A 25,679-nucleotide genomic window follows, 5' to 3' on the forward strand; every position below is an offset into this window, starting at 1 on the left:
GGATGGGAATGGTTAGGATTTCGGGGATGGGCACGGATCTCCAGGACAGGCACGGATCAGCGGGATGGGAATGGGTACAGGTCCGGGGATGGGCACGGGTCTGGGTCAGTGGGAGAGACACAAATCCCTGGGATGGGAATGGTTAGGATTTCGGGGATGGGCACGGATCAGCAGGATGGGAGTGGGTACGGATCGGGGGATGGAGTCTGGGGATGGACAAGGGGCACGGATCAGTGGGACAGACACAAATCCCTGGAATGGGAATGGTTAGGATTTCGGGGATGGGCAGGGATCAGCGAGATGGGAATGATCAGGGATCCGGGGATGGGCAGAGGCACAGGGATGGGCACGGATCAGCTGGACGGGAGTGGATCTCCGGGATCACCGCCCCAGCGCTGGCGCTTTTGATGCCTTCGCAGTTCCCTGGCCGGGGCTCGCTGCGCCCCCCCTAATCCATTAATCCACCCCATTAATCCACCCCATTAACCCCCCCTGGCACCCAGGGGTGCAGCACCCCCCCATATCCCCCCCCGGGGATCCCCCCCGTGTCACAGCGGGGTCACACCAAGCGCTTTTATTGGGAGCAGGTCCCGGACAGCGACCCCCGGCCCCCCAAATCCCCGGGGTGCCGCGGCCCCCCCGGTCACTTCCCGGCCGCGGGGGGGGGTTTGTCGAAGAGCCCCGCGATGTCCAGCATGGCCTGGCGGATGTTGCGGGCGAAACGCTGCGAGTCCTGCGGGCAGCACCCGTCAGAGCCCGCCCGCACCCCGGGGTGGCACCGGGACCCCAGAGCGGCACCGGGACCCCAGAGCGGGACCTGAACCCCCCGAGCGGGACCGGAACCCCCCCGAGCGGGACCGGGACCCTCCAAGCGGGACCGGGACCCCAGAGCGGGACCCGAACCCCCCGAGCGAGACCCGAACCCCCCGAGCGGGACCGGGACCCTCCAAGCGGGACCGGGACCCCAGAGCGGGACCCGAACCCCCCCGAGCGGGACCCGAACCTCCCGAACGGGACCCGAACCTCCCAAGCGGAACCCGAACCTCCCGAGCGGGACCCGAACCCCCCGAGCGGGACCGGGACCCTCCGAGCGGGACCCGAACCACCCGAGCGGGACCCGAACCCCCCGAACGGGACCCGAACCCCCCCAGTGGGACCCGAACCCCCCGAATGGCACCGGAACCCTCCGAGCGGGACCCGAACCCCCCCAGCGAGACCCGAACCCCCCGAGCGGGACCGGGACCCCAGAGTGGGACCGGAACCCCCAGAGCGGGACCCGAACCCCCCAGAGCGGGACCCAGACCTCCCGAACGGGACCTGGACACCCCGAACGGGACCCGAACCCCCCGAGTGGGACCCGAACCCCCCGAGTGGGACCCGAACCCCCCCAGCGGGACCCGAACCCCCCGAGCAGGACCCGAATGCCCGAGGTGAGACCCGACCCCCCCCATGCCCACCCTGGGGCACCCCTGAGCTGTGGGACCCCCAGCACGGCCTGCGGCACCCCCGGGGGGATGGGGGTCCTGAAGGGGGGGCTGGGATGGGGGGGGATCCCACAGGAAGAGGGGACAGGACCAGGATCAGGGTCAGGGGCTGTCCCACACCCACAGGTGACCCCACAGGTGACCCCACAGGTGACGGACAGCGGCTGCAGGGAGAGCCCCCCTCGCTGTCCCCCTGCCCGGGGTGTCCCCACCGCCCCCCCCCGTGCCCCCCTCACCGTCTCGGGGCTGGAGAACTTGCTGGACACGTGGAAGGTGATGAGGTTCTCCCCGGCGATGATGTAGGACACCCCATAACCATCGTCTGCCACCTGCGGGGGGGCGAGGGGCCATGGGGCACCCGGGACACACCCGGGACACACCCGGGACACACCCGGGACCACCCGGGCTGTGGGGTCGGGGTCACCCATGTGGGGCTGGGGGCTCCTGGTGTGCCCAAATCCGGGCGGGGGGGATGCAGCACAGACCCCCAGAGCCACCCCCGCACCCCCTGCCCCCCTCCCGGTGCCCTCCCGGTGCCCCCCGGTGCCCCCCGGTGCTCACGGGGCCGAAGCCGCCGCCGCTGGAGACGTGGTCGGGGAATTTGTTGAGGTCGAACATCTTGAGCTGCTGCTGCGGGGTCTGGCTGGTGGAGAGGCGCCAGGGCTCTGCCAGCACCTGCGGGGCGGAATTGCTGCAGCCCGGGGCACCCCAGGGCACCCCAGGGCACCCCATGGTACCCAGCTGTGCGCCATGGCACCCCGGGGCACCCCATGGCACCCCACTGTGCCCCATGGCACCCCATGGCACCCCATGGCCCCCGCTGTGCCCCATGGCACCCCATGTTCCCCCCGTGTCCCCGCCTGTCCCTCAGTGCCACCCTCGTGTCCCTCTCCAGTGTCCCCTTCGTGTCATGTGTCCCTCAGTGTCCCGTGTGCTGCTCCCCCCGTGTCCCCCCCGTATCCCTGTCCCCCTCTGTCCCTGTGTCCTGTCCCCCCGTGTCCCTGTCCCTGTCCCGTGTCCTTTGTCCCCCGTACCCCCTCGTGTCCTTGTTCCGTGTCCCTGTCCCCCCGTGTCCCCCCTGTGTCACTGTGTCCTGTCCCGTGTCCTGTGTCCCCCCCGTGTCCCCCCCGTGTCCCTGTGTCCCTATTCCGTGTCCTGTGTCCCCCCGTGTCCCTGTCCCTGTCCCACGTCCTGTGTCCCCCATACACCCCCGTCTCCTTGTTCCGTGTCCCTGTCCCCCCGTGTCCCCCCCGTGTCCCCCCGTGTCCCTGTATCCTGTTCCCCCCGTGTCCCTGTCCCATGTCCTGTGTCCGCCGTGTCCTTGTTCCGTGTCCCTGTCCCTCCGTGTCCCTGTGTCCTGTCCCTGTGTCCTGTCCCCACCCTGTCCCCCCCGTGTCCCTGTCCCCCCCGTGTCCCCCCCCATGTCCCCGTGTCCCCCGCTGTGGCTGTGGCGCTGACCTTGGCCAGGAAGGGGCTCTGCGTGCCCAGGTATCGGGACACGAGGTAGAGGCAGAAGAGGTGCCGGTCGATGCCCGCGCCCGTCATGGCGAGCCGGTAAAGCTGCTGGTGCTTCTCGGCCGCCGCCTTGAACAGCCGCTGCCGCTCCGAGCGCTGGGGGGACCCAAACTGCACCCCAGTGTACCCCAAAGTGTGCCCCAGTGTACCCCAAAGTGTGCCCCGAACCAACATCCAAACCTGCACCCCAAACTGAACCCAAACCTGCACCCCAAACCTGCACCTTGAACAGCCGCTGCCGCTCCGAGCGCTGGGGGGACCCGAAACTGCACCCCAATGTACCCCAACATCCCCCAAACCTGCACCCCAAACTGAACCCTGACCCTCCCCAAACCTGCACCCCAATAATGCACCCCAACACACCCCAATAATGCACTCCAAACTGAACCCCAAACCTGCACCTTGAACAGCCGCTGCCGCTCCGAGCGCTGGGGGGACCCGAAACTGCACCCCAATGTACCCCAAAGTGTGCCCCAGTGTACCCCAAAGTGTGCCCCGAACCAACATCCAAACCTGCACCCCAAACCTGCACCTTGAACAGCCGCTGCCGCTCCGAGCGCTGGGGGGACCCGAAACTGTACCCCAGTGTACCCCAAATCAACATCCAACCCTGCACCCCAAACCCGCACCTTGAACAGCCGCTGCTGCTCCGAGCGCTGGGGGGACCCAAAATTGCACCCCAATAATGCACCCCAACACCCCCCAAACCTGCACCCCAAAATGAACCCTGACACCCCCCCAAACCCACACCTTGAACAGCCGCTGCCGCTCCGAGCGCTGGGGGAACCCGAAACTGCACCCCAGTGTACCCCAAAGTGTGCCCCAATGTACCCCAAAGTGTGCCCCAGTGTACCCCAAAGTGTGCCCCGAACCAACATCCAAACCTGCACCCCAAACTGAACCCAAACCCGCACCTTGAACAGCCGCTGCCGCTCCGAGCGCTGGGGGGACCCGAAACTGCACCCCAATGTACCCCAACACACCCCAAACCTGCACCCCAAAATGAACCCAAACCTGCACCCCAAACTGCGCCCCAAACTGCACCCCAGTGTACCCCAACACACCCCAAACCTGCACCCCAAAATGAACCCAAACCTGCACCCCAAACTGCGCCCCAAACTGCACCCCAGTGTACCCCAACACCCCACAAACCTGCACCCCAAACCCGCACCTTGAACAGCTGCTGCTGCCCCTCTGCGTGCTGGGAGCGGGGGGAGTGAACCCCAGACTGCACCCTAAACTGAACCCAAATCTGCGCCCCAAATCTGCGCCCAGCACCCCGTGAGGGACAGGAACCTCTGCGAGGGATGGTGACCCCCAGGAGGGACAGGGACCCTCAGAAGGGACAGGAACTTCTATGAAGGATGGGGACCCCCGGGAGGGATGGCGACCCTCGGGGCCTGTTCTGTGTGCGGGGGTCGGGGCCGTCCCCATTCCCAAGGGCCAGCTCGGTGTCCCCGTGGTTCCCGAGGGCCAGCGCGGTGTCCCTGTGTCCCCATTCCCGAGGGCCAGCTCGCTGTCCCCGTGTCCCCGAGGGCCATCTTGGTGTCCCCGTGTCCCCGTTCCCGAGGGCCATCTCGGTGTCCTCGTGTCCCCGAGGGCCAGCTCGGTGTCCCGTGTCCCCGGTGTCACTCACGCTGCCGTGGGGGTCGGCCATGCTGCGCACGAAGGCCGTGGACTCGGAGGTGCAGGAGCGCACGGTCTCGGTGCGGCCCTCGCGGAACAGCCGCGTCATGGACGCCTCGTAGGTGAGACAGAAACGGCCCTTGTCCTGCGGGAACGGCGGGCTGGGTTATGGGATGGTGCTGTGCACGTCCCACCCCTCCCTGTTCCTGTCCTGTCCCATTCCATGGATCCCATCCCTCCCTGCTCCTGTCCTGTCCTATCCCATGGACCCTGTCCCGTCCCATGGATCCCATGCCACCCCATGGATCCCATTCCAGCCCATCCCATGGATCCCATCTCATACCGTGGACCCCATCCCATCCCATGGATCCTGTCCTGTCCCACAGATCCATTCCATCCCATGGATCCCATGCCATGCCATGGATCCCATTGATCCCATTATCCCACCCTATCTCATCTCAATCCCATCCCTTGGATCCTGTCCTGTCCAATGGATCCCATTCCATCCCATAGATCCCATTATCCCATCCCATTATCCCACCCCCTCCCATCCCATGGATCCCGCCGTCCCACAGATCCATTCCATCCCATGGATCCCATTGATCCCGTTATCCCACACCCCATCTCATCTCATCCCATCCCATGGATCCTATCCTGTCCAATGGATCCCATTCCATCCCATGGATCCCATTATCCCACCCCACCTCATCTCATCCCATCTCATTGATCCCATCCCATTGATCCCATCCCATCCCATGGATCCCATTGATCCCACTGATCCCATTATCCCACCCAATCCCACCCCATTCCATCCCATCCCATGGATCCCTTCCTGCCCCATGGATCCCGTTCCATCCCATCCCAACCCACAGATCCCATGGATCCCATCCCATTATCCCATCCCATCCCATGGATCAGATCCCATCCCACCCCACAGATCCCATGGATCCCATCCCATTATCCCATCCCATCCCATCCCATGGATCCCATTATCCCATTATCCCACCCCATCTCATCCCATCCCATCCCATGGATCCTGTCCTGTCCAATGGATCCCATCCCATCCCATCCCATCCCATCCCATCCCATGGATCCCATCCCATCCCAGAGATCCCATGGATCCCATCCCATTATCCCATCCCATGGATCCTGTTATCCCATTATCCCACCCCATCTCATCTCATCCCATCCCATGGATCCCATCCCATCCCATCCCATCCCATCCCATCCCATCCCATCCCATCCCATCCCATCCCATCCCATCCCATCCCATCCCATCCCACGCCATGGATCCCGTTATCCCACTATCCCACCCCACGCTCCCATGATCCCGTGCCCACCCGGAAGTGTGCCAGCTGCAGGGCGATCTGGATGAAGGCGTCGGGGCTGGTGCGGCACCGTTTGATGAGGCCCTTGCCGAAGGTGGAGAAGGCGAAGCAGCAGAAATCCACGTCCTCGGCCAGCGCCCGCGCCACGCGCAGCGACGCCTCGATGGCGGCCACGGCCTGGGGACATCACACAGCATGGCATGGCATGGCACAGCATGGCACCATCACCTGTACCTGTACCTGACCTGTGCCACCCACAGCGACACCTCGATGGCGGCCACGGCCTGGGGACACCGACAGCACGGCACGGCATCATCACCTGTATCTCACCTGTACCTGTACTCACACCTGTACCACACCCACAGTGACGCCTCGATGGCGGCCATGCCCTGGGGACACAGGCTGGCACCATCACCTGTACCTCACCTGTGCCACCTGCAGGGACACCTCGATGGCTGCCACGCCCTGGAGACATGGCACCACCTGGCATGGCAAGTCACCATCACCTGTACCTCACCTGTACCTGTACTCACACCTGTGCCATGTGCAGTGACGCCTCAATGGTGGCCATGCCCTGGGGACACTGACAGCACAGCATGGCACAGCATGGCACCATCACCTGCACCTCACCTGTGCCTGTACCACACCTGTACCACACCCACAGTGACGCCTCGATGGCCGCCACATCTTGGGGACATCACACAGCACGGCATGTCACCATCACCTGTACCTGTACCACACCTGTGCCACCCACAGCGACACCTCGATGGTGGCCATGGCCTGGGGACACCGACAGTATGGCATGGCATGGCATGGCACAGCATGGCATCATCACCTGTACCTGTACCTGACCTGTGCCATGCGCAGCGACGCCTCGATGGTGGCCACGGTCTGGGGACACCGACAGCACGGCATGGCATGGCACGGCACAGCATGGCATCATCACCTGTACCTGTACCTGACCTGTGCCACGCACAGCGACGCCTCGATGGCGACCACGGCCTGGGGACATCACACAGCATGGCACAGCATGGCACTCTCACCTGTACCTGCACCACATCTGTACCACACCCACAGCAATGCCTCAATGGTGGCCACGGCCTGGGGACACTGACAGCACAGCACGGCACCATCACCTGTATCTCACTTGTACCACATCTGTGCCACCCGCAGTGACACCTCGATGGCTGCCACGCCCTGGGGACATGGCATGGCACCATCACCTGTACCTCACCTGTGCCTGTACCACACCTGTGCCACCCGCAGTGACACCTCGATGGCCAGCAGAGCATGGCACAGCATGGCATGGCACCCTCACCTGTACCCACACTTGCAGGGATGCCTCGATGGCTGCCACTCACAGGGGACACCGCACAGCCTGGCACCATCACCTTACCACACCTGTGCCACACTTGCAGGGACGCCTCGATGGCCACCACCCCCTGGGGACACCGCACAGCCTGGCACCATCACCTGTGCTCTCACCTGAGCCACCCAAGGCAATGCCTTGATGGCTGCCATGCCCTGGGGACATGGCACAGCCTGGCACAGCATGGCACTGTCACCTGTGCCTCACCTGTGCCCTTACCTGTGCCTGTACCACACCTGTGCCACCTGCAGCGATGCCTCGAGGGCTGCCACCCCCTGGGGACACGGCATGGCACAGCCTGGCACCCTCACCTGTCCCTGTGCCCTCACCTGTGCCACCTACAGTGACCATGGCTGCCATGCCCTGGGGACACGGCACAGCCTGGCACAGCATGGCACTGTCACCTGTGCCACCCACAGTGACCCCTGATGGCTCCCAGGCACTGGGGACATGGCACAGCATGGCACTGTCACCTGTGCCTCACCTGTCCCTGTGCCTCACCTGTGCCACCCACAGTGACCCCGATGGCCCACAGTGACCCCGATGGCTGCCAGGCATTGGGGACACGGCACAGCACGGCACTGTCACCTGTACCTCACCTGTGCCACCCACAGTGACCCCTGATAGTTCCCACGCCCTGGGGACACGGCACAGCCTGGCACTGTCACCTGTGCCTCACCTGTCCCTGTGCCCCCCGACCCCCCGCCCGCCCCTCACCCACCTCGGGGGGCAGGTCCCACCGCAGGCGCTGGGGGGGGCTCAGCTGCGTCCTGGGGTCCCCCTTGCAGTGCCCCCCCTCCGTGTAGCCCAGCTGGAACGTGTCCGTGGCCAGCATGAACTGGGGGGGACAGGGGACATTGGGGGGGGGGAGGGACAGCGACCCCAGACCCCCAAACCCTCATCCTCACAACCCCAAAACCCCAAAACCCCCAAACTCTCATCCCCACAACCCCCAAACCCTCATCCCCACAACCCCCAAACCCCAAAACCCCCAGGGCCCACAACCCCCCCATTCCATGACCGCCCCAATCCCCAATCCCAAGATCCCAGCTCGCCCAACTCTGTGGCCCCCAGACCCCAAATTCCACGGCCCCCGATCTCTGAGCTCCCCAAAAGCCAAACCCCCAATTCCACGGTCCCCCCACACCCCAAATCCCCAAATCCCCTGACCCCCCATCCCTAATCCTCAAAATCCCCAATTCCCCAATCCTCCCCAATCCCCCCCAGCCCCCAAATTCCCCAAATCCCCCAAATCTGTCACCCCAACTCCCTGAGCCCCCTCCCCCCAATTCCAGGCCCCCACAGCCCCCCAGAATCCCAAAACCTCCCCACAGCCCCAGGTAGATCCCCCACACCTTCCCCAGAAAAACGGGGGTGTCCCCAAATGGGGGTGTCCCCATCCCGGGGGTGTCCCCAAATGGGGGTGTCCCCATCCCGGGGGTGTCCCCATGCCGGGGGTGTCCCCAATCCCGGGGGTGTCCCCATCCCAGGGGTGTCCCCAAATGGGGGTGTCCCCAATCCTGGGGGTGTCCCAGTGGGGGTGTCCCCAATCCCGGGGGTCCCCTCGCCCCGGGGGTCCCCAAATGGGGGTGTCCCCATGCCGGGGGTGTCCCCATGGGGGTGTCCCCAATCCCGGGGGTGTTCCCAATCCCGGGGGTGTCCCCAATCCCGGGGGTGTTCCCAATCCCGGGGGTGTCCCCAATCCCGGGGGTGTCCCCATCCCAGGGGTGTCCCCAATCCCGGGGGTGTCCCCAATCCCGGGGGTGTCCCCATCCCGGGGGTGTCCCCAATCCCGGGGGTGTCCCCATCCCGGGGGTGTCCCCAATCCCGGGGGTGTCCCCATCCCAGGGGTGTCCCCATCCCAGGGGTGTCCCCATCCCGGGGGTGTCCCCGTGGGGGTGTCCCCATCCCGGGGGTGTCCCCAATCCCGGGGATGTCCCAATTTGGGTGTCCCCATCCTGGGGGTGTCCCCGTGGGGGTGTCCCCATCCCGGGGGTGTCCCCATGGGGGTGTCCCCATCCCAGGGGTGTCCCCAATCCCGGGGGTGTCCCCAAATGGGGGTGTCCCCAATCCCGGGGGTGTCCCCATCCCGGGGGTGTCCCCAATCCCGAGGGTGTCCCCAAATGGGGGTGTCCCCAAATGGGGGTGTCCCCAATCCCGGGGGTGTCCCCAATCCCGGGGGTGTCCCCATCCCGGGGGTGTCCCCAATCCCGGGGATGTCCCACTTTGGGTGTCCCCATTCCCGGGGGTGTCCCCAAATGGGGGTGTCCCCATCCCGGGGGTGTCCCAATTTGGATGTCCCCCATCCCGGGGGTGTCCCCATGGGGGTGTCCCAGTGGGGGTGTCCCCATTCCAGGGGTGTCCCCATCCCAGGGGTGTCCCCTCATCCCGGGGGTGTCCCCATGGGGGTGTCCCCATCCCGGGGGTGTCCCCAATCCCGGTTGTCCTCATCCCGGGGGTGTCCCCATGGGGGTGTCCCCATCCCGGGGGTGTCCCCAATCCCGGTTGTCCCCATCCCGGTACCTCCCAGAGGTGCCCCACGATGGGGGCGTCGGCCCAGGAGTGCTCGGCGTTGGCCCCGACCTTGCCGTTCTTGTAGACCACGAGCGTGAAGGACTTGTCGAACCAGCTGGGGGATGTTGGGGAGTTTAGGGGGGATTTGGGGGAATTTTGGGGGAATTTTGGGGGGATTTGGGGGGATTTTGGGGGATTTTGGGGGAATTTAGGCGGGATTTGGGGGAATTTTGGGGGAATTTAGGCGGGATTTGGGGGAATTTTGGGGGATTTGGGGGAATTTAGGGGGATTTGGGGGAATTTTGGGGGAATTTAGGCGGGATTTGGGGGAATTTGGGGGAATTTTTGGGGGATTTGAGAGGCACTGGGTGAGATTTGGGGGATTTAGGGGGGACTTGGGAGAATTTAGGGGGAATTTGGGGGGGACTTGGAGGAATTTAGGGGGAATTTAGGGGGGACTTGGAGGAATTTAGGGGGAATTTAGGGGGAATTTGGGGGAATTTTGGGGGATTTGGGGGAATTTTTGGGGGATTTGAAGGGCGCCGGGTGAGATTTGGGGAGATTTAGGGGGGACTTGGGAGAATTTAGGGGAAATTTAGGGGGAATTTGGGGGAATTTAGGGGGAATTTGGGGGAATTTGGGGGAATTTGAGGGGCACTGGGTGAGATTTGGGGGGATTTGATGGGGACTTGGAGGGGATTTGGGGGAATTTAGGGGGATTTAGGGGGATTTGGGGGGACATTGGTGGGGATTTGGGGAGATGGCAGAGGAGGATGAGGAGTTTGGAGGGGCAGGGGGGGCGTTTGGGGGATCCGGGAGGGTTTTGGGGTCCCAGGGCTGTTTTTGGGGTGCACATCGGTTATAGCAGCAGGGACAGGGCCGGGTGAGGATTTGGGGTGTCTGTGGGTACTGGGTGAGGTTTTGGGGTGTCGGTGGGTACTGGTTGAAGATTTGGGGTGCCTGTGGGGATTTGGGGTGCCTGTGGGGGTTTGGGGTGTCTGTGGGTACTGGGTGGGGATTTGGGGTGCCTGTAGTTCCCAGGGCTGTTTTTGGGGTGCACACCGGTTATAGCAGCAGGGACGGGGCTGGGTGGGGTTTTGGGGTGTCAGTGGGTACTGGGGGAGGATTTGGGGTCCCGGGGCTGTTTTTGGGGTACACACTGGTCGTAGCAGTGGCCATGGAGCAGGGACTGGGCTGGGTGTGGATTTGGGGTGTCTGTGGGTATTGGGGGACTTTTTGGGGTGTCAGTGGGTACCGGGTGAGGATTTGGGGTGTCTGTGGGGTTTTGGGGTGTCTGTGGGTACCGGGTGAGGATTTGGGGTGTCTGTGGGGGATTTGGGGTGCCTGTGGGGGTTTGGGGTGTCTGTGGGTACTGGGTAGGGATTTGGGATGCCTGTAGGTCCCAGGGTTGTTTTTGGGGTACACACCGGTTATAGCAGCAGGGACGGGGCTGGGGGAGGATTTGGGGTGTCTGTGGGTACCGGGTGAGGATTTGGGGTGTCTGTGGGGTTTTGGGGTGTCAGTGGGTACCGGGTGGGGATTTGGGGTGCCTGTAGGTCCCAGGGCTGTTTTTGGGGTGCACACTGGCCGTAGCAGCGGCCGTGCAGCAGGGACTGGGCTGGGTGAGGATTTGGGGTGTCTGTGGGGGTTTGGGGTGTCTGTGGGTACCGGGTGGGGATTTGGGGTCCCGGGGTTGTTTTTGGGGTGCACACCGGTTATAGTAGCAGGGATGGGGCCGGGTGAGGATTTGGGGTATGTGTGGGGTTTTGGGGTGTCTGTGAGTACTGGGTGAGGATTTGGGGTGTCTGTAGGTCCTGGGGCTGTTTTTGGGGCACACACCGGTCATAGCAGCGGCCGTGCAGCAGGGATTTGGCTGGGTGAGGTTTTGGGGTGTCTGTGGGTAGCGGGTGAGGATTTGGGGTCCCGGGGCTGTTTTTGGGGCACACACCGGTCGTAGCAGCGGCCGTGCAGCAGGGACTGGGCTGGGTGGGGATTTGGGGTGTCTGTGGGTACCGGGTGAGGTTTTGGGGTGCCTGTAGGTACTGGGTGAGGTTTTGGGGTCCCAGGGCTGTTTTTGGGGCACACACCGGTCGTAGCAGCGGCCGTGCAGCAGGGACTTGGCGTACGCGTCCATGCAGCCGGGCCGGGCCGGGTCCTGGCCGTGCTCCTCCTCGTCCAGGGTGAGGAAGAAGGCGGCGCGCTCGATGGCGTCCAGGGCCACCTTGTTGGGGCCGCGGCTGAAGAACCGCGCCCGAGCCTCGGCCCAGGGCACCCTGGGCACCCCCGGTCAGGGCAGGGGCACCCACAGCCCCCCGACCCCACACTGGGGCCATCGCTGACCCCTCAGAGCCCCCCACCCACGGGGACCCCAGGGCGTGTCCTGTGTCCCTGTGCCCGCTGCCGGGGCGGTGTGAGGCTGGGGACAGGGACGGGATGGGGACAGGAATGGGGACAGGACAGCCTGGTCTCCAGTATCCCCATTATTCCTGGTGTTCCCAGGTGTCAGTGTCCCCAGTATTCCCAGTATTCCCATTATTCCCGGTGTTCCCATTATTCCCATTATTCCTGGTGTTCCCAGTGTTCCCAGGTGCCCAGTATCCCCAGTATTCCCACTATTCCCACTATTCCCAGTGTTCCCATTATCCCCAGTGTTCCCAGGTGCCCAGTGTCTCCAGTATCCCCATTATTCCTGTTATCCCCATTATTCCCAGTGTTCCCGGTGTTCCCAGGAGCCCAGTGTTCCCAGTATCCCCATTATTCCCATTATTCCCACTATTCCCATTATTCTCAGTGTCTCCATTATTCCCAGAGTTCCTGATGTTCCCAGGTCCCAGTACCTCCATAATTCCCAGTATCCCCATTATTCCTGTTATCCCCATTATTCCCAGTGTTCCTGCTGTTCCCAGGTGCCCAGTGTCTCCATTATTCCCACTATCCCCATTATTCCCATTATTCCTGGTGTTCCCAGTGTTCCCAGGTGCCCAGTATCCCCAGCATTCCCAGTATTCCCGGTGTTCCCATTATCCCCAGTGTTCCTGGAGTTCCCAGGAGCCCATTATGCCCAGTATTCCCAGTATGGCCATTATGCCCAGTGTTCCCATTATTCCCAGGTGCCCAGTGTCTCTTCAGTATCCCCATTATGCCCAGCATCCCCATTATCCCCAGCATTCCCATTATTCCTGATGTTCCCAGTGTTCCCAGGTGCCCAGTGGCTCCAGTATTCCCATTATCCCCAGTATGGTAATTATCCCCATTATTCCTGGAGTTCCTGGTGTTCCCAGGTGCCCAGTGTCCCCAGTACCCACATTATCCCTGGCATCCCCATTATTCCTGCTATTCCCATTATTCCCAGTGTTCCCACGTACCCAGTGTCTCCAGTATCCCCATTATCCCCAGTATTCCCATTATTCCCAGTGTCTCCATTATTCCCAGTGTTCCCGCTGTTCCTAGGTGCCCAGTGTCTCCATTATTCCCATTATCCCCACTATTCCCATTATTCCTGGTGTCCCCAGAGTTCCCAGGTGCCCAGTGTCTCCAGTATCCCCATTATTCCCATTATTCCCATTATTCCCAGTATCCTCATTATTCCCATTATCCCTGGAGTTCCCAGGTGCCCAGCGTCTCCATTATTCCCACTATCCCCAGTATTCCCATTATTCCTGATGTTCCCATTATTCCCAGGTGCCCAGAGTCCCCAGTATCCCGATTATTCCCAGTATTCCCAGTGTCTCCATTATCCCCAGTGTCCCTATAATTTCCATTACTCCCAGCATCCCCATTATTCCCGTATCCCCCACCATTCCCACCAGTCATTCCCACTGTTCATCCCCGTCCCTCCCTGACCCCGCACACATTTCCCATCCCCGCACACCTTTCCCGAACCCCGCACACCTTTCCCAAAACCCGCACACCTTTCCCGAACCCCGCACACCTTTCCCGAACCCCGCACACCTTTCTCTGACCCCGCACACCTTTCCCTGACCCCGCACACCTTTCCCTGACCCCGCACACCTTTCCCAAACCCCGCACACCTTTCCCAGACCCCGCACACCTTTCAGACCCCGCACACCTTTCCCAGACCCCGCACACCTTTCCCAGACCCCGCACACCTTTCCCAGACCCCGCACACCTTTCAGACCCCGCACACCTTTCCCTGACCCCGCACACCTTTCCCCTGACCCTTCACACCTTTCCCTGACCCCGCACACCTTTCCCCTGACCCTTCACACCTTTCAGACCCCGCACACCTTTCCCCGAACCCCGCACACCTTTCCCTGACCCCGCACACCTTTCCTGTCCCTCCCTGACCCCGCACACCTTTCCGACCCCGCACACCTTTCCCAAACCCCGCACACCTTTCCCCTGACCCTTCACACCTTTCCCTGACCCCGCACACCTTTCCCCTGACCCTTCACACCTTTCCCTGACCCCGCACACCTTTCCCTGACCCCGCACACCTTTCCCCTGACCCCGCACACCTTTCCCGGACCCCGCACACCTTTCCCTGACCCCGCACACCTTTCCCGGACCCCGCACACCTTTCCCTGACCCCGCACACCTTTCAGACCCCGCACACCTTTCCCAAACCCCGCACACCTTTCCCTGACCCCGCACACCTTTCCCTGACCCCGCACACCTTTCCCTGACCCCGCACACCTTTCCCTAACCCCGCACACCTTTCCCTGACCCCGCACACCTTTCCCATCCCTCCCTGACCCCGCACACCTTTCCCGGACCCCGCACACCTTTCCCCAAACCCCGCACACCTTTCCCAGACCCCGCACACCTTTCCCATCCCCGCACACCTTTCCCCGACCCCGCACACCTTTCCCATCCCCGCACACCTTTCCCCGACCCCGCACACCTTTCCCATCCCCGCACACCTTTCCCCGACCCCGCACACCTTTCCCGGACCCCGCACACCTTTCCCAAACCCCGCACACCTTTCCCGGACCCCGCACACCTTTCCCCGGCCGTGAGCGCCGCCAGCCGCTCCTCGCCGGGCTGGGGAGGGGAGGGATCGTCCAGGATCCTCTGGAATTGCATCTCCAGGTCTGCGGGCGGGAGCAGCTGCCCCCCGTAGTACAGCCACACCTTGTAGTAGCGGCCCTTGTGGTACACGGCCAGGTGCTTGGTGTCCGCCAGGTGCAGCAGCGTGTCTGGGGGCACGGGGGAGGACAGGGCGGTGTCACACACGGAGCGGTGTCACCTCCCCAGGAGCGGTGTCACCCACCCAGGAGCGGTGTCACCCACGGAGCGGTGTCACACCCACCCCCGGAGCGGTGTCACCTCCCCTAGGAGCGGTGTCACCCATCCAGGAGCCGTGTCACACCCACCCCTGGAGTGGTGTCACATCTATCCCCGGGAGCAGTGTCACCTCCCCGAGGAGCGGTGTCACCCACCCAGGAGTGGTGTCACCTCCCCTAGGAGCGGTGTCACCCACCCAGGAGCGGTGTCACCCACCCAGGAGTGGTGTCACCCCCATGCCCGGGAGCAGTGTCATTTCCCCCAAGAGCGGTGTCACCCCCCAGAGCAGTGTCACCTCCCCTAGGAGCGGTGTCACCCCCACCCCAGAGCGGTGTCACCCACCCAGGAGCGGTGTCACCCACCCAGGAGTGGTGTCACATCCACCCCCGAAGCAGTGTCATCTCCCCAGGAGTGGTGTCATCCCCTACCCCAGAGCGGTGTCACCTCCCCTAGAAGCGGTGTCACCCACCCACGAGCAGTGTCACCCCTATCCCCGGAGCGGTGTCACCTCCCCCAGGAGCGGTGTCACACCCACCCCTCGAGCGGTGTCACCCCCATCCCGGAGTTGTGTCATCTCCCCCAGGAGTGGTGTCACACCCCCGGAGAGGTGTAATCCCCCACCCCAGAGCAGTGTCACCTCCCCTAGGAGCGGTATCACCCGCCTAGGAGTGGTGTCACCCTCATCCCGGAGCGGTGTCACCTCCCTCAGGAGCGGTGTCACCCCCAGGAGCGGTGTCACCCTCATCCCAGAGCGGTGTCACCCCAGGAGCGGTGTCACGCTCCAGGAGTGGTGTCACCCACCCAGGAGCAGTGTCATCCTGGGTGTCATCTCCCCCAGGGGCGGTATCACCCTCATCCTGGAGCAGTGTCACCTCCCCTAGGAGCGGTGTCACACCCCCGGAGCGGTGTCACACCCACCCCCAGGAGCGGTGTCACCCTTATCCCGGAGCGGTGTCACCTCCCCTAGGAGCGGTGTCACCCCAGGAGCGGTGCCACACCTCTGGAGCGGTGTCACACCCACCGCCGGAGCAGTGTCACCTCCCCTAGGAACGTGTCACCCCCATCCCTGGACCAGTGTCATCTCCCCCTGGAGCGGTGTCACCCCCCCAGGAGCAGTGTCACCCCCCAGGAGCGGTGTCACCCCCCAGGAGCGGTGTCATCCACCCAGGAGCGGTGTCACCCCCATCCCCGGAGCAGTGTCACACCCCCGGAGCGCTGTCACTTCCCCTGGGAGCGGTGTCACCTCCCCCAGGAGCGGTGTCACCCACCCAGGAGTGGTGTCACACCCCAGGAGCAGTGTCACCCTCATCCCAGAGCGGTGTCACCCCCACCCCTGGAGCAGTGTCACCTCCCCTAGGAGCGGTGTCACACCCCAGGAACGGTGTCAACCCCGGAGCAGTGTCACATCCAACCCTGGAGCGGTGTTAACACCCCAGGAGCAGTGTCACCTCCCCTAGGAGTGGTGTCACTCTTGCCCCCAGGAGCGCTGTCACCCCCAGGACCGCTGTCACCCCCGGAGCAGTGTCACCCCCCGGACCGCTGTCACCTCCCAGAGCCCTGTCACCCCCTCCCCAGAGCGCTGTCACCCCCGTGACCGCTGTCACCCCAGACCGCTGTCACACCCCGGGCGCTGTCACCCCCCAGGAGAGCTGTCACCCCCGGACCGTTGTCACCCCCTGGACCGCTGTCACCCCCCAGACCACTGTCACCCCCGGAGCGCTGTCACCCCCCGGAGCGCTGTCACCCCCGGAGCGCTGTCACCCCCTCCCCGGGCGCTGTCCCCGTACCCGCCTCCTTGCCCGGCACGCGGGTGGTGTTGAACATCCGCTCCGACTGGTACGAGCACATGGGGACCACGCCCAGCGCCATCATCTGGGGGGGACGGGGGGTCAGGGGGGGTCAGGGGGGGACAGGGGGGTCAGGGAGGGGCTGTGTCCCCATCGCTGTCACCCCCTGACAGCCCCACGGGGACAACGCGCTGCTCCTGTCCCGCAGAGCTCTCCCTGCTCTCCCCAAAATTCAGGCGATCCCCCACGGCTCCCTCAGCTCCCGGGACCCCCCAAACCCCCCAAACCCCTCAGTTCCACGGACCCCGAACCCCCCCATCCCCACGGGACCCCCCTGGTCCCCCCAATTCCACTGGGACCCCCAAATCCGCTCACCGGGGGGATCTCAGCCGCCGGTACAACAAGACCACGCGGACCCCCGTCCTGCCGGGACCCCCGGGACCCCCGGGACCCCCGTGCCCCCCAAATCCGCTCACCGGGGGGATCTCGCCGCGGTCCAGCCGCCGCCGGTACAGGATCATCGCGTGCACCACGTTGGCCGCCCGAGCAGCCTGGATGGGGCTGGGGGTCACGTACAGGAAATCCTGGGGACAAGGGACACGGTCCGGGTCACGGGACACGCTGAGGGTCCCCAAGGAGGGGATTGGGGTCCCCCAGCGCCCCCACGTCCCCCTTACCATGGCGTAGTAGTTGCTGTTGACCATGATGGGGCTGCGGCCGCGCAGGTAAACGTACTCCTCCCACCAGTCACTGACCTGCGGGGACGGGGACAGGGACAGGGGACAGGGACAGGGACAGGGACAGGGGACACGGGCAGGAATAGGAATAGAGACAAGGAACGGGGACAGGGACAGGGACAGGGGACAGGGACAGGGGACAGGGGACAGGGGACAGGGACAGGGGACGGAGATGGGGACAGGGACAGGGGACAGGGACAGGGGACAGGGACAGGGGACGGGGACGGGGACAGGGACAGGGACACGGGACAGGGGACGGGGATGGGGACAGGGATGGGGACAAGGGACAGGGGACAGGGACAGGGAACAGGGACAGGGGACAGGGACAGGGGACAGGGATGGGGACAGGGACAGGAATAGGAATAGAGACAAGGAACGGGGACGGGGGACAGGGATGGGGACAAGAGACAGGGTCAGGAACAGGAATAGAGACAAGGAACGGGAACAAGGGACAGGGATGGGGACAGGGACAGGGGACAGGGGACAGGGATGGGGACAGGGATGGGGACAGGGACAAGGGACAGGGATGGGGACAGGGACAGGGAACAGGGGGAGGAACAGGAATAGAGACAAGGAACGGGGCCAGGGGACAGGGATGAGGACAGGGACAGGGATGGGGACAGAGATGGGGACAGGGATGGGGACAGGAGACAGGAACAGGAATAGAGACAAGGAACAGGAACAAGGGACAGGGATGGGGACAGGGGACAGGGATAGGGACAAAGGACAGGGACAGGAACAGGAATAGAGACAAGGAACGGGGACAGGGGACAGGGATGGGGACAGGGACAAGGAACGGGGACAGGGGACGGGACAGGGACAGGGGACAGGGATGGGGACAGGGGACAGGGATGGGGACAGGGATGGGGACAGAGGACAGGGGTAGGAACAGGAATAGAGACAAGGAACGGGAACAAGGGACAGGGATGGGGACAGGGACAGGGGACAGGGATGGGGACAGGGACAGGAATAGAGACAGGGACAAAGGACAGGGATGGGGACAGGAATGAGGAACAAGGGATAAAGGACAGGAACAGGGGACAGGGACAAGGATTAGGAGACGGGACAGAGCACAGGGGGACAGTGGCAAGAGGAGAGCCCAGGGATGGGGATGGAGAGAGGGAACAGGGAAAAGCGACAGGGAGGGACATGGGACAGGGGACAGGAACGGGGACAGGAGACAGGGAAACGGGACAGGGATAGGAATGAGGGGACAGGGACGAGGACAGGGATGGGGACAGGAAACGGGACAGGGATAGGGGACAGAGGACAGGGACAGGGATAGGAATAGGGAACAGGGACAAGGGTTAGGAAACAGGGACAAGGCCAGGAGATGGGGAGGGGACAGGGTTGGGGACAGGTGGAAGGGACAGGGATGGGGACAGTGACAGGGACAGGGATGGGGACAGTGACAGGAACAGGGATGGGGACAGTGACGGGTACAGAACCCTCTGCCCCTCTGCCCCAGGAGCTCCCAAATCCCTCTCACGCTGCCGGGGGGGTTCCCATCCATCAGTTCCGAGGTCCCCAGGGCTGCAGGGTGTCCCCAGGGTGTCTCGGGTGTCCCCAGGGTGGCCCGGGTGTCCCCAGGGTGTCTCGGGTGTCCCCAGGGTGGCCCAGGTGTCCCCAGGGTTGCAGGGGGTCCCCAGGGTGGCCCGGGTATCCCCAGGGTGTCTCGGGTGTCCCCAGGGTGTCTCGGGTGTCCCCAGCATGGCCCGGGTGTCCCCAGCATGGCCCGGGTGTCCCCAGGGTGGCCCAGGTGTCCCCAGCGTGGCCCGGGTGTCCCCAGGGTGTCTCGGGTGTCCCCAGCGTGGCCCGGGTGTCCCCAGGGTGGCCCGGGTGTCCCCAGGGTGGCCCAGGTGTCCCCAGCGTGGCCCGGGTGTCCCCAGGGTGTCTCGGGTGTCCCCCAGCGTGGCCCAGGTGTCCCCAGCGTGGCCCAGGTGTCCCCAGGGTGGCCCGGGTGTCCCCAGGGTGGTCCGGGTGTCCCCAGGGCTGCAGGGTGTCCCCAGGGTGGCCCGGGTGTCCCCAGGGCTGCAGGGTGTCCCCAGGGTGGCCCGGGTGTCCCCAGCGTGGCCCGGGTGTCCCCAGCGTGGCCCGGGTGTCCCCACACTCACGTAGTTGGTTGTCCACCAGGACTTGAGGCGCAGGTAGCGCTGCAGCCGCGGCGCCGTTTGCTCCTGGAACTCCTTGGCCAGCGCCTCCATCTCGGCGTATTTGTCATCGTCCAGCAGCGGCCGCACCGACTCCAGGTACTGCGGGAGGGGACACGGGGTCACCCGGCACCGGCACTGCCACTGTCACCTCACTGCCACTGGCACTGTCACTGTCACCTCAGTGCCACCCCACTGCCATCGTCATCTCACTGACACTGTCACCTCACTGCCACCGGCACCTCAGTGCCACCCCACTGCCACCGTCATCTCACTGACACCTCAGTGCCACCTCAGTGCCACCCCACTGCCACCGTCATCTCACTGACACTGTCACCTCACTGCCACCGGCACCTCAGTGCCACCCCACTGCCACCGACATCTCACTGACACTGGCACCTCACTGTCACTGTCACTGCCCCTGCCACCTCAGTGCCACCCCACTGCCACCGTCATCTCACTGTCACTGTCACTGCCCCTGACACCTCAGTGCCACCCCACTGCCACCCCACTGTCACCTCACTGCCACTGGCACCACCACTGTCACCTCACTGTCACATCACTGTCACCCCAGTGCCACCCCACTGCCACCATCATCTCACTGCCACTGGCACCTCACTGCCACCCCAGTGCCACTGTCACCTCACTGCCACTGTCACTGCCACCGGCACCTCAGTGCCACCCCACTGCCACCCTCATCTCACTGACACTGGCACCTCACTGCCACCTCAGTGCCACCTCACTGCCACCCTCATCTCATTGCCACTGTCACCTCACTGCCACTGGCACCACCACTGGTACCGCCACTGTCACCTCAGTGCCACCCCACTGCCACCGACATCTCACTGCCACTGTCACCACCACTGTCACTGCCATCCCACTGCCACTGTCACCTCACTGCCACTGTCACTGTCACTGTCACTGTCACCTCAGTGTCACCCCACTGCCATCGTCATCTCACTGACACTGTCACCTCACTGCCACCTCAGTGCCACCCCACTGCCACCATCATCTCACTGCCACTGGCACCTCACTGCCACTGTCACCACCACTGGTACTGCCACTGTCACCTCACTGTCACTCACTGTCACATCACTGCCACCCCAGTGCCACCCCACTGTCACTGGCACCTCACTGCCACCCCACTGCCACTGTCACCTCACTGCCACTGTCATCCCACTGCCACTGGCACTGCCACCTCACTGTCACTGTCACTGCCACTGCCACATCCCTGCCATCCCAGTGCCATCCCACGGCCAGCACCAGTGCCACCCCAGTGCCACTGTCACCACTGCTGTCACCGCACTGCCACTGTCACTGCCCCTGGCACCTCAGTGCTACTCCACTGTCACTGCCATTACCATCACCAGTCACCTCACTGCCACCATCTCACTGCCATCTCAGTGCTACCCCGCCGCCACTGTCACCTCACTGTCACCCCACTGCCACTGTCACTGCCACATCACTGCCACTCCACTGCCACTGTCACCACTGCTGTCACCACCACTGGTATCTCACTGTCACTGCCACATCACTGCCATCCCACTGCCACTGTCACCTGTCACTCCACTGCCACCCCAGTGCCACCACCACTGTCACCTCAGTGTCATCCCATTTCCACCCCATTGCCACTGCCACATCACTGCCACCCCAGTGCCACCTCACTGTCACCGCCACCCCAGTGCCACTGTCCCCGCAGTGTCCCCAGCCCGGTGCCGTACCCGGGCGATGGTGGCTTTCACGGGGGGCACGGGCAGCTTGGGCAGGGAGCTCTGGAAGCTGTACAGGAGCGGCTTGCGGATGGACATGACCTTCATCAGCGCCTGCGGCACGAGGAGGAGGAGGAGGAGGAGGAGAGGAGGGGTGGGGAGAGGATCCGCGGCTCATGGCTCCCGAAAACTCCCAAAGCACCCAAGGAAGCTGAAGCACCCACAGCTCCCAAAAACTGCCAGGTTCCCACAGCTCCCAATGCATCCATGGATCCCAAAAAACTCCTGAAGCGCCCATGGATCCCAAAAAACTCCCAAAGCACCCACAGCTCCCGAAGCACCCATGGATCCCAAAAAACTCCTGAAGCGCCCATGGATCCCAAAAAACTCCCAAAGCACCCACAGCTCCCGAAGCACCCATGGATCCCAAAAAACTCCCGAAGCACCCATGGATCCCAAAAAACTCCTGAAGCGCCCATGGATCCCAAAAAACTCCCAAAGCACCCACAGCTCCCGATGCACCCACAGCTCCCAAAAATCTCCAGGCACTCATGGATCCCTAAAAACTCCCAAAGCACCCACAGATCCCAAAAAGCTCCAGGTTCCCACAGCTCCCGGATGCACCCACAGCTCCCAAAAATCTTCAGGTACCTACGGCTCCGAAATCACCCATGGATCCCAAAAAACTCCAGGTACCCACGGATCCGAAAGCACCCATGGATCCAAAAAAACTCCCAAAGCACCCACAGCTCCCGAAGCACCCACGGATCCCAAAGAATTCCCAAAGCACCCATGGATCCCAAAAAACTCCGGGTTCCCACAACTCCTGGATGCACCCACAGCTCCCAAAGAACTCCAGGTACCTACGGATCCTGAAGTACCCACGGATCCCAAAGAACTCCCAAAGCATCCACAGCTCCCGAAGCACCCATGGATCCCAAAGAACTCCAGGTTCCCACAACTCCCGATGCACCCACAGCTCCCAAAAAGCTCCCAGGTCCCCACGGATCCCAAAGTACCCATGGGTCCCAAAAATCTCCAGGTTCCCACAACTCCTGGATGCACCCACAGTTCCCAAAAAACTCCCAAAGCACCCACGGATCCCAAAGCACCCACGGATCCCAAAAATCTCCAGGTACCTACGGATTCTGAAGCACCCATGGATCCCAAAAACCTCCCAAAGCACCCACGGATCCCGAAGCACCCACAGATCACAAAGAAATCCAGGTTCCCACAGATCCCGGATGCACCCACAGCTCCCAAAAACTCCAGGCACTCATGGATCCCAAAGTACCCAAGGATCCCAAAGAACTCCCAAAGCACCCACAGCTCCTGAAGCACCCATGCATCCCAAAAAGCTCCAGGTTCTCACAACTCTGGCTGTACCCACAGCTCCCAAAAAAGCTCCCAGGTACCCACGGCTCCCGAAGCACCCATGGATCCCAAAGAACTCCCAAAGCACCCGAGGCTCCCAAAAAACTTCAGGTACTCACGGATCCCAAAGCACCCATGGATCCCAAAAAACTCTCAAAACACCCACAGCTCCCAAAAAGCTCCCAGGTACCCACAGATCCCGAAGCATCCACGGCTCCCAAAAAACTCCACGTACCCATGGCTCCCGATGCACCCATGGATCCCAAAGAACTCCCAAAGCACCTACGGATCCTGAGGCGCCCATGGATCCAAAGAACTCCAGGTACCCACGGATCCCGAAGCACCCACGGATCCCAAAGAACTCCCAAAGCACCCACAGCTCCCAAAAAGCTCCCAGGTACCCATGGATCCTGAAGCACCCACAGCTCCCAAAAATCTCCCAGTTCCCCCATCTCCCCATCCCCGTGCCATCCCCGGTGCTCACGATCCAGAGGCGGGTGCTGCGGCTCATGTGCCCGTGGGGCTCGAACATCCAGCCGTGGTAGGAGAGCAGCAGGCGCAGCACGCGGCGGAACAGCAGCACGGCCGCCAGCCAGGCCCCGGTGGAGAACAGCACCGTGCTCACCGCGGTCTGCGCCGGCGGGGGCAGCGCCTCGCTGGGGACACGCGGGGACACGCGGGGACACGGGTCAGGGGGGCAGAATCACCAGAGTCCCCAAAGAGTCCTCATAGCGTGCCCCGGTGGGATCGCCAGGGAATGTCCCCAAGGGGGCTGTGGGTGTGGGACATCCCCGGGAATGTCCCCAAGGGGGCTGTGGGTGTGGGACATCCCCGGGAATGTCCCCAAGGGGGCTGTGGGTGTGGGACATCCCTTCATCCCCGGGGAATGTCCCCAAGGGGGCTGTGGGTGTGGGACATCCCTTCATCCCCGGGAATGTCCCCAAGGGGGTTGTGCATGTGGGACATCCCCGGGAATGTCCCCAAGGGGGCTGTGCCTGTGGGACATTCCCTCATCCCAGTGCTCCCATCCCAGTGTCCCCATCTCGCTGTGCCCATCCCAGTGTCCCCATTCCACTGGTCCCATGCCCATGTCCCCACGCTCGTGTCCCCCATGCCCGTGTCCCCCATGCCCGTGTCCCCATGCCCGTGTCCCCATCCCAGTGTCCCCATGCCCGTGTCCCCATGCCCATGTCCCCATCCCGCTGTCCCCACCCCAGTGTCCCCACGTCCATGTCCCCATCCCAGTGTCCCCCACCCCAGTGTCCCCATCCCCGTAGCCCCATCCCAGTGTCCCCATGCCCGTGTCCCCATGTCCGTGTCCCCATGCCACTGGCCCACTCCAGTGTCCCCATGCCCGTGTCCCTCATGCCCGTGTCCCCATCCCAATGTCCCCATGCTCGTGTCCCCACCCCAGTGTCCCCATGCCCGTGTCCCCATCCCGTTGGCCCCATGCCACTGGCCCACCCCAGTGTCCCCATGCCCGTGTCCCCACCCCAGTGTCCCCATTCTCGTGTCCATTCCCGTGTCCCCCACGCCCGTGTCCCCACCCCGCTGTCCCCCCGCTGTCCCCACCCCAGTGTCCCCACCCCAGTGTCCCCCATGCCCGTGTCCCCATCCCATTGTCCCCATGCCCGTGTCCCCATGCCCGTGTCCCCATGCCCGTGTCCCCATCCCGTTGGCCCACCCCAGTGTCCCCATGCCCGTGTCCCCCATGCCCGTGTCCCCACCCCAGTGTCCCCCCGCCCCGTGTCCCCATGCTCGTGTCCCCATCCCAGTGTTCCCACGCCCGTGTCCCCACCCCAGTGTCCCCATCCCGCTGTCCCCATGCCCGTGTCCCCACGCTGCTGTGCCCCACCCCAGTGTCCCTATGCCCGTGTCCCTCATGCCTGTGTCTCCACCCCAGTGTCCCCACTCCAGTGTCCCCATCCCCGTAGCCCCATCCCTGTGTCCCCACGCCCATGTCCCATACCCGTGTCCCCACCCCAGTGTCCCCATGCCCGTGTCCCCATGCCACTGGCCCACCCCAGTGTCCCCATTCCCGTGTCCCCATGCTGCTGTCCCCCATGCCCGTGTCCCCATGCCCATGTCCCCCACCAGTGTCCTCATCCCAGTGTCCCCATCCCAGTGCTCCCCCACCAGTGTCCCCATGCCCGTGTCCCCATGCCCGTGTCCCCACACCAGTGTCCCCATCCCAGTGTCCCCATTCTCGTGTCCATTCCCGTGTCCCCATGCCCGTGTCCCCCATCCCAGTGCTCCCATGCCCGTGTCCCCATGCCCGTGTCCCCACACCAGTGTCCCCATCCCAGTGTCCCCATGCTCGTGTCCCCATCCCAGTGTCCCCATTCTCGTGTCCATTCCCGTGTCCCCATGCCCGTGTCCCCCATCCCAGTGCTCCCATGCCCGTGTCCCCATGCCCGTGTCCCCATCCCAGTGTCCTCATCCCAGTGTCCCCCACCAGTGTCCCCATCCCGCTGTCCCCACCCCAGTGTCCCCATGCCTGTGTCCCCACGCCCGTGTCCCCACCCCAGTGTCCCCGCTCCAGTGTCCCCACCCCAGTGTCCCCCACCCCCGTGTCCCCACCCCAGTGTCCCCACCCCGGTGTCCCCACCCCGTGTCCCCCCGGTGTCCCCTGCCCACCCGTGCGGCAGCCAGTGCCGGATGCGCGCGATGAGCCCCAGGGACGGATCCACCTGGCAGTAGCACGAGCCGGCGGTGGCCGCCACCACGACCATCCAGCTGGAGGGGGACGCGGGGTACACGCCGGTCAGGAAGCTGTTCTGTGGGCACAGCGGGGTCAGGGGGTGACAGGGGACACAGGGGACACACACGGGGGACACAG

At 63.9% G+C, this 25,679-nt stretch overlaps 1 protein-coding gene across 2 annotated transcripts in view; it reads right to left on the reverse strand.

The window, feature by feature from the left end:
- Positions 1 to 577: 577 nt before the first annotated feature.
- The window catches only part of CPT1B (carnitine palmitoyltransferase 1B), a 31,183-nt gene continuing 6,081 nt past the window's right edge, over positions 578 to 25,679 (reverse strand). For both annotated transcript variants that reach the window (XM_033059185.1, XM_033059186.1), the window contains exons 3-19: positions 25,478 to 25,617; positions 23,325 to 23,496; positions 21,479 to 21,580; positions 19,722 to 19,859; positions 17,548 to 17,625; positions 17,347 to 17,454; positions 16,871 to 16,955; positions 14,800 to 14,995; positions 11,924 to 12,109; positions 9,846 to 9,951; positions 8,044 to 8,160; positions 5,966 to 6,130; positions 4,636 to 4,770; positions 2,943 to 3,095; positions 2,046 to 2,159; positions 1,721 to 1,813; positions 578 to 733 (exon numbers count right to left, since the gene is read on the reverse strand). In XM_033059185.1, coding sequence (XP_032915076.1) covers positions 644 to 733; positions 1,721 to 1,813; positions 2,046 to 2,159; positions 2,943 to 3,095; positions 4,636 to 4,770; positions 5,966 to 6,130; positions 8,044 to 8,160; positions 9,846 to 9,951; positions 11,924 to 12,109; positions 14,800 to 14,995; positions 16,871 to 16,955; positions 17,347 to 17,454; positions 17,548 to 17,625; positions 19,722 to 19,859; positions 21,479 to 21,580; positions 23,325 to 23,496; positions 25,478 to 25,617 — 2,178 coding nt within the window. In that variant the 3' untranslated portion in view covers positions 578 to 643. The remainder of the gene's footprint in view (positions 734 to 1,720; positions 1,814 to 2,045; positions 2,160 to 2,942; positions 3,096 to 4,635; positions 4,771 to 5,965; positions 6,131 to 8,043; positions 8,161 to 9,845; positions 9,952 to 11,923; positions 12,110 to 14,799; positions 14,996 to 16,870; positions 16,956 to 17,346; positions 17,455 to 17,547; positions 17,626 to 19,721; positions 19,860 to 21,478; positions 21,581 to 23,324; positions 23,497 to 25,477; positions 25,618 to 25,679) is intronic.

Source organism: Catharus ustulatus, chromosome 4 (genome assembly GCF_009819885.2).
Source record: "Catharus ustulatus isolate bCatUst1 chromosome 4, bCatUst1.pri.v2, whole genome shotgun sequence".
Lineage (NCBI taxonomy): Eukaryota > Metazoa > Chordata > Aves > Passeriformes > Turdidae > Catharus > Catharus ustulatus.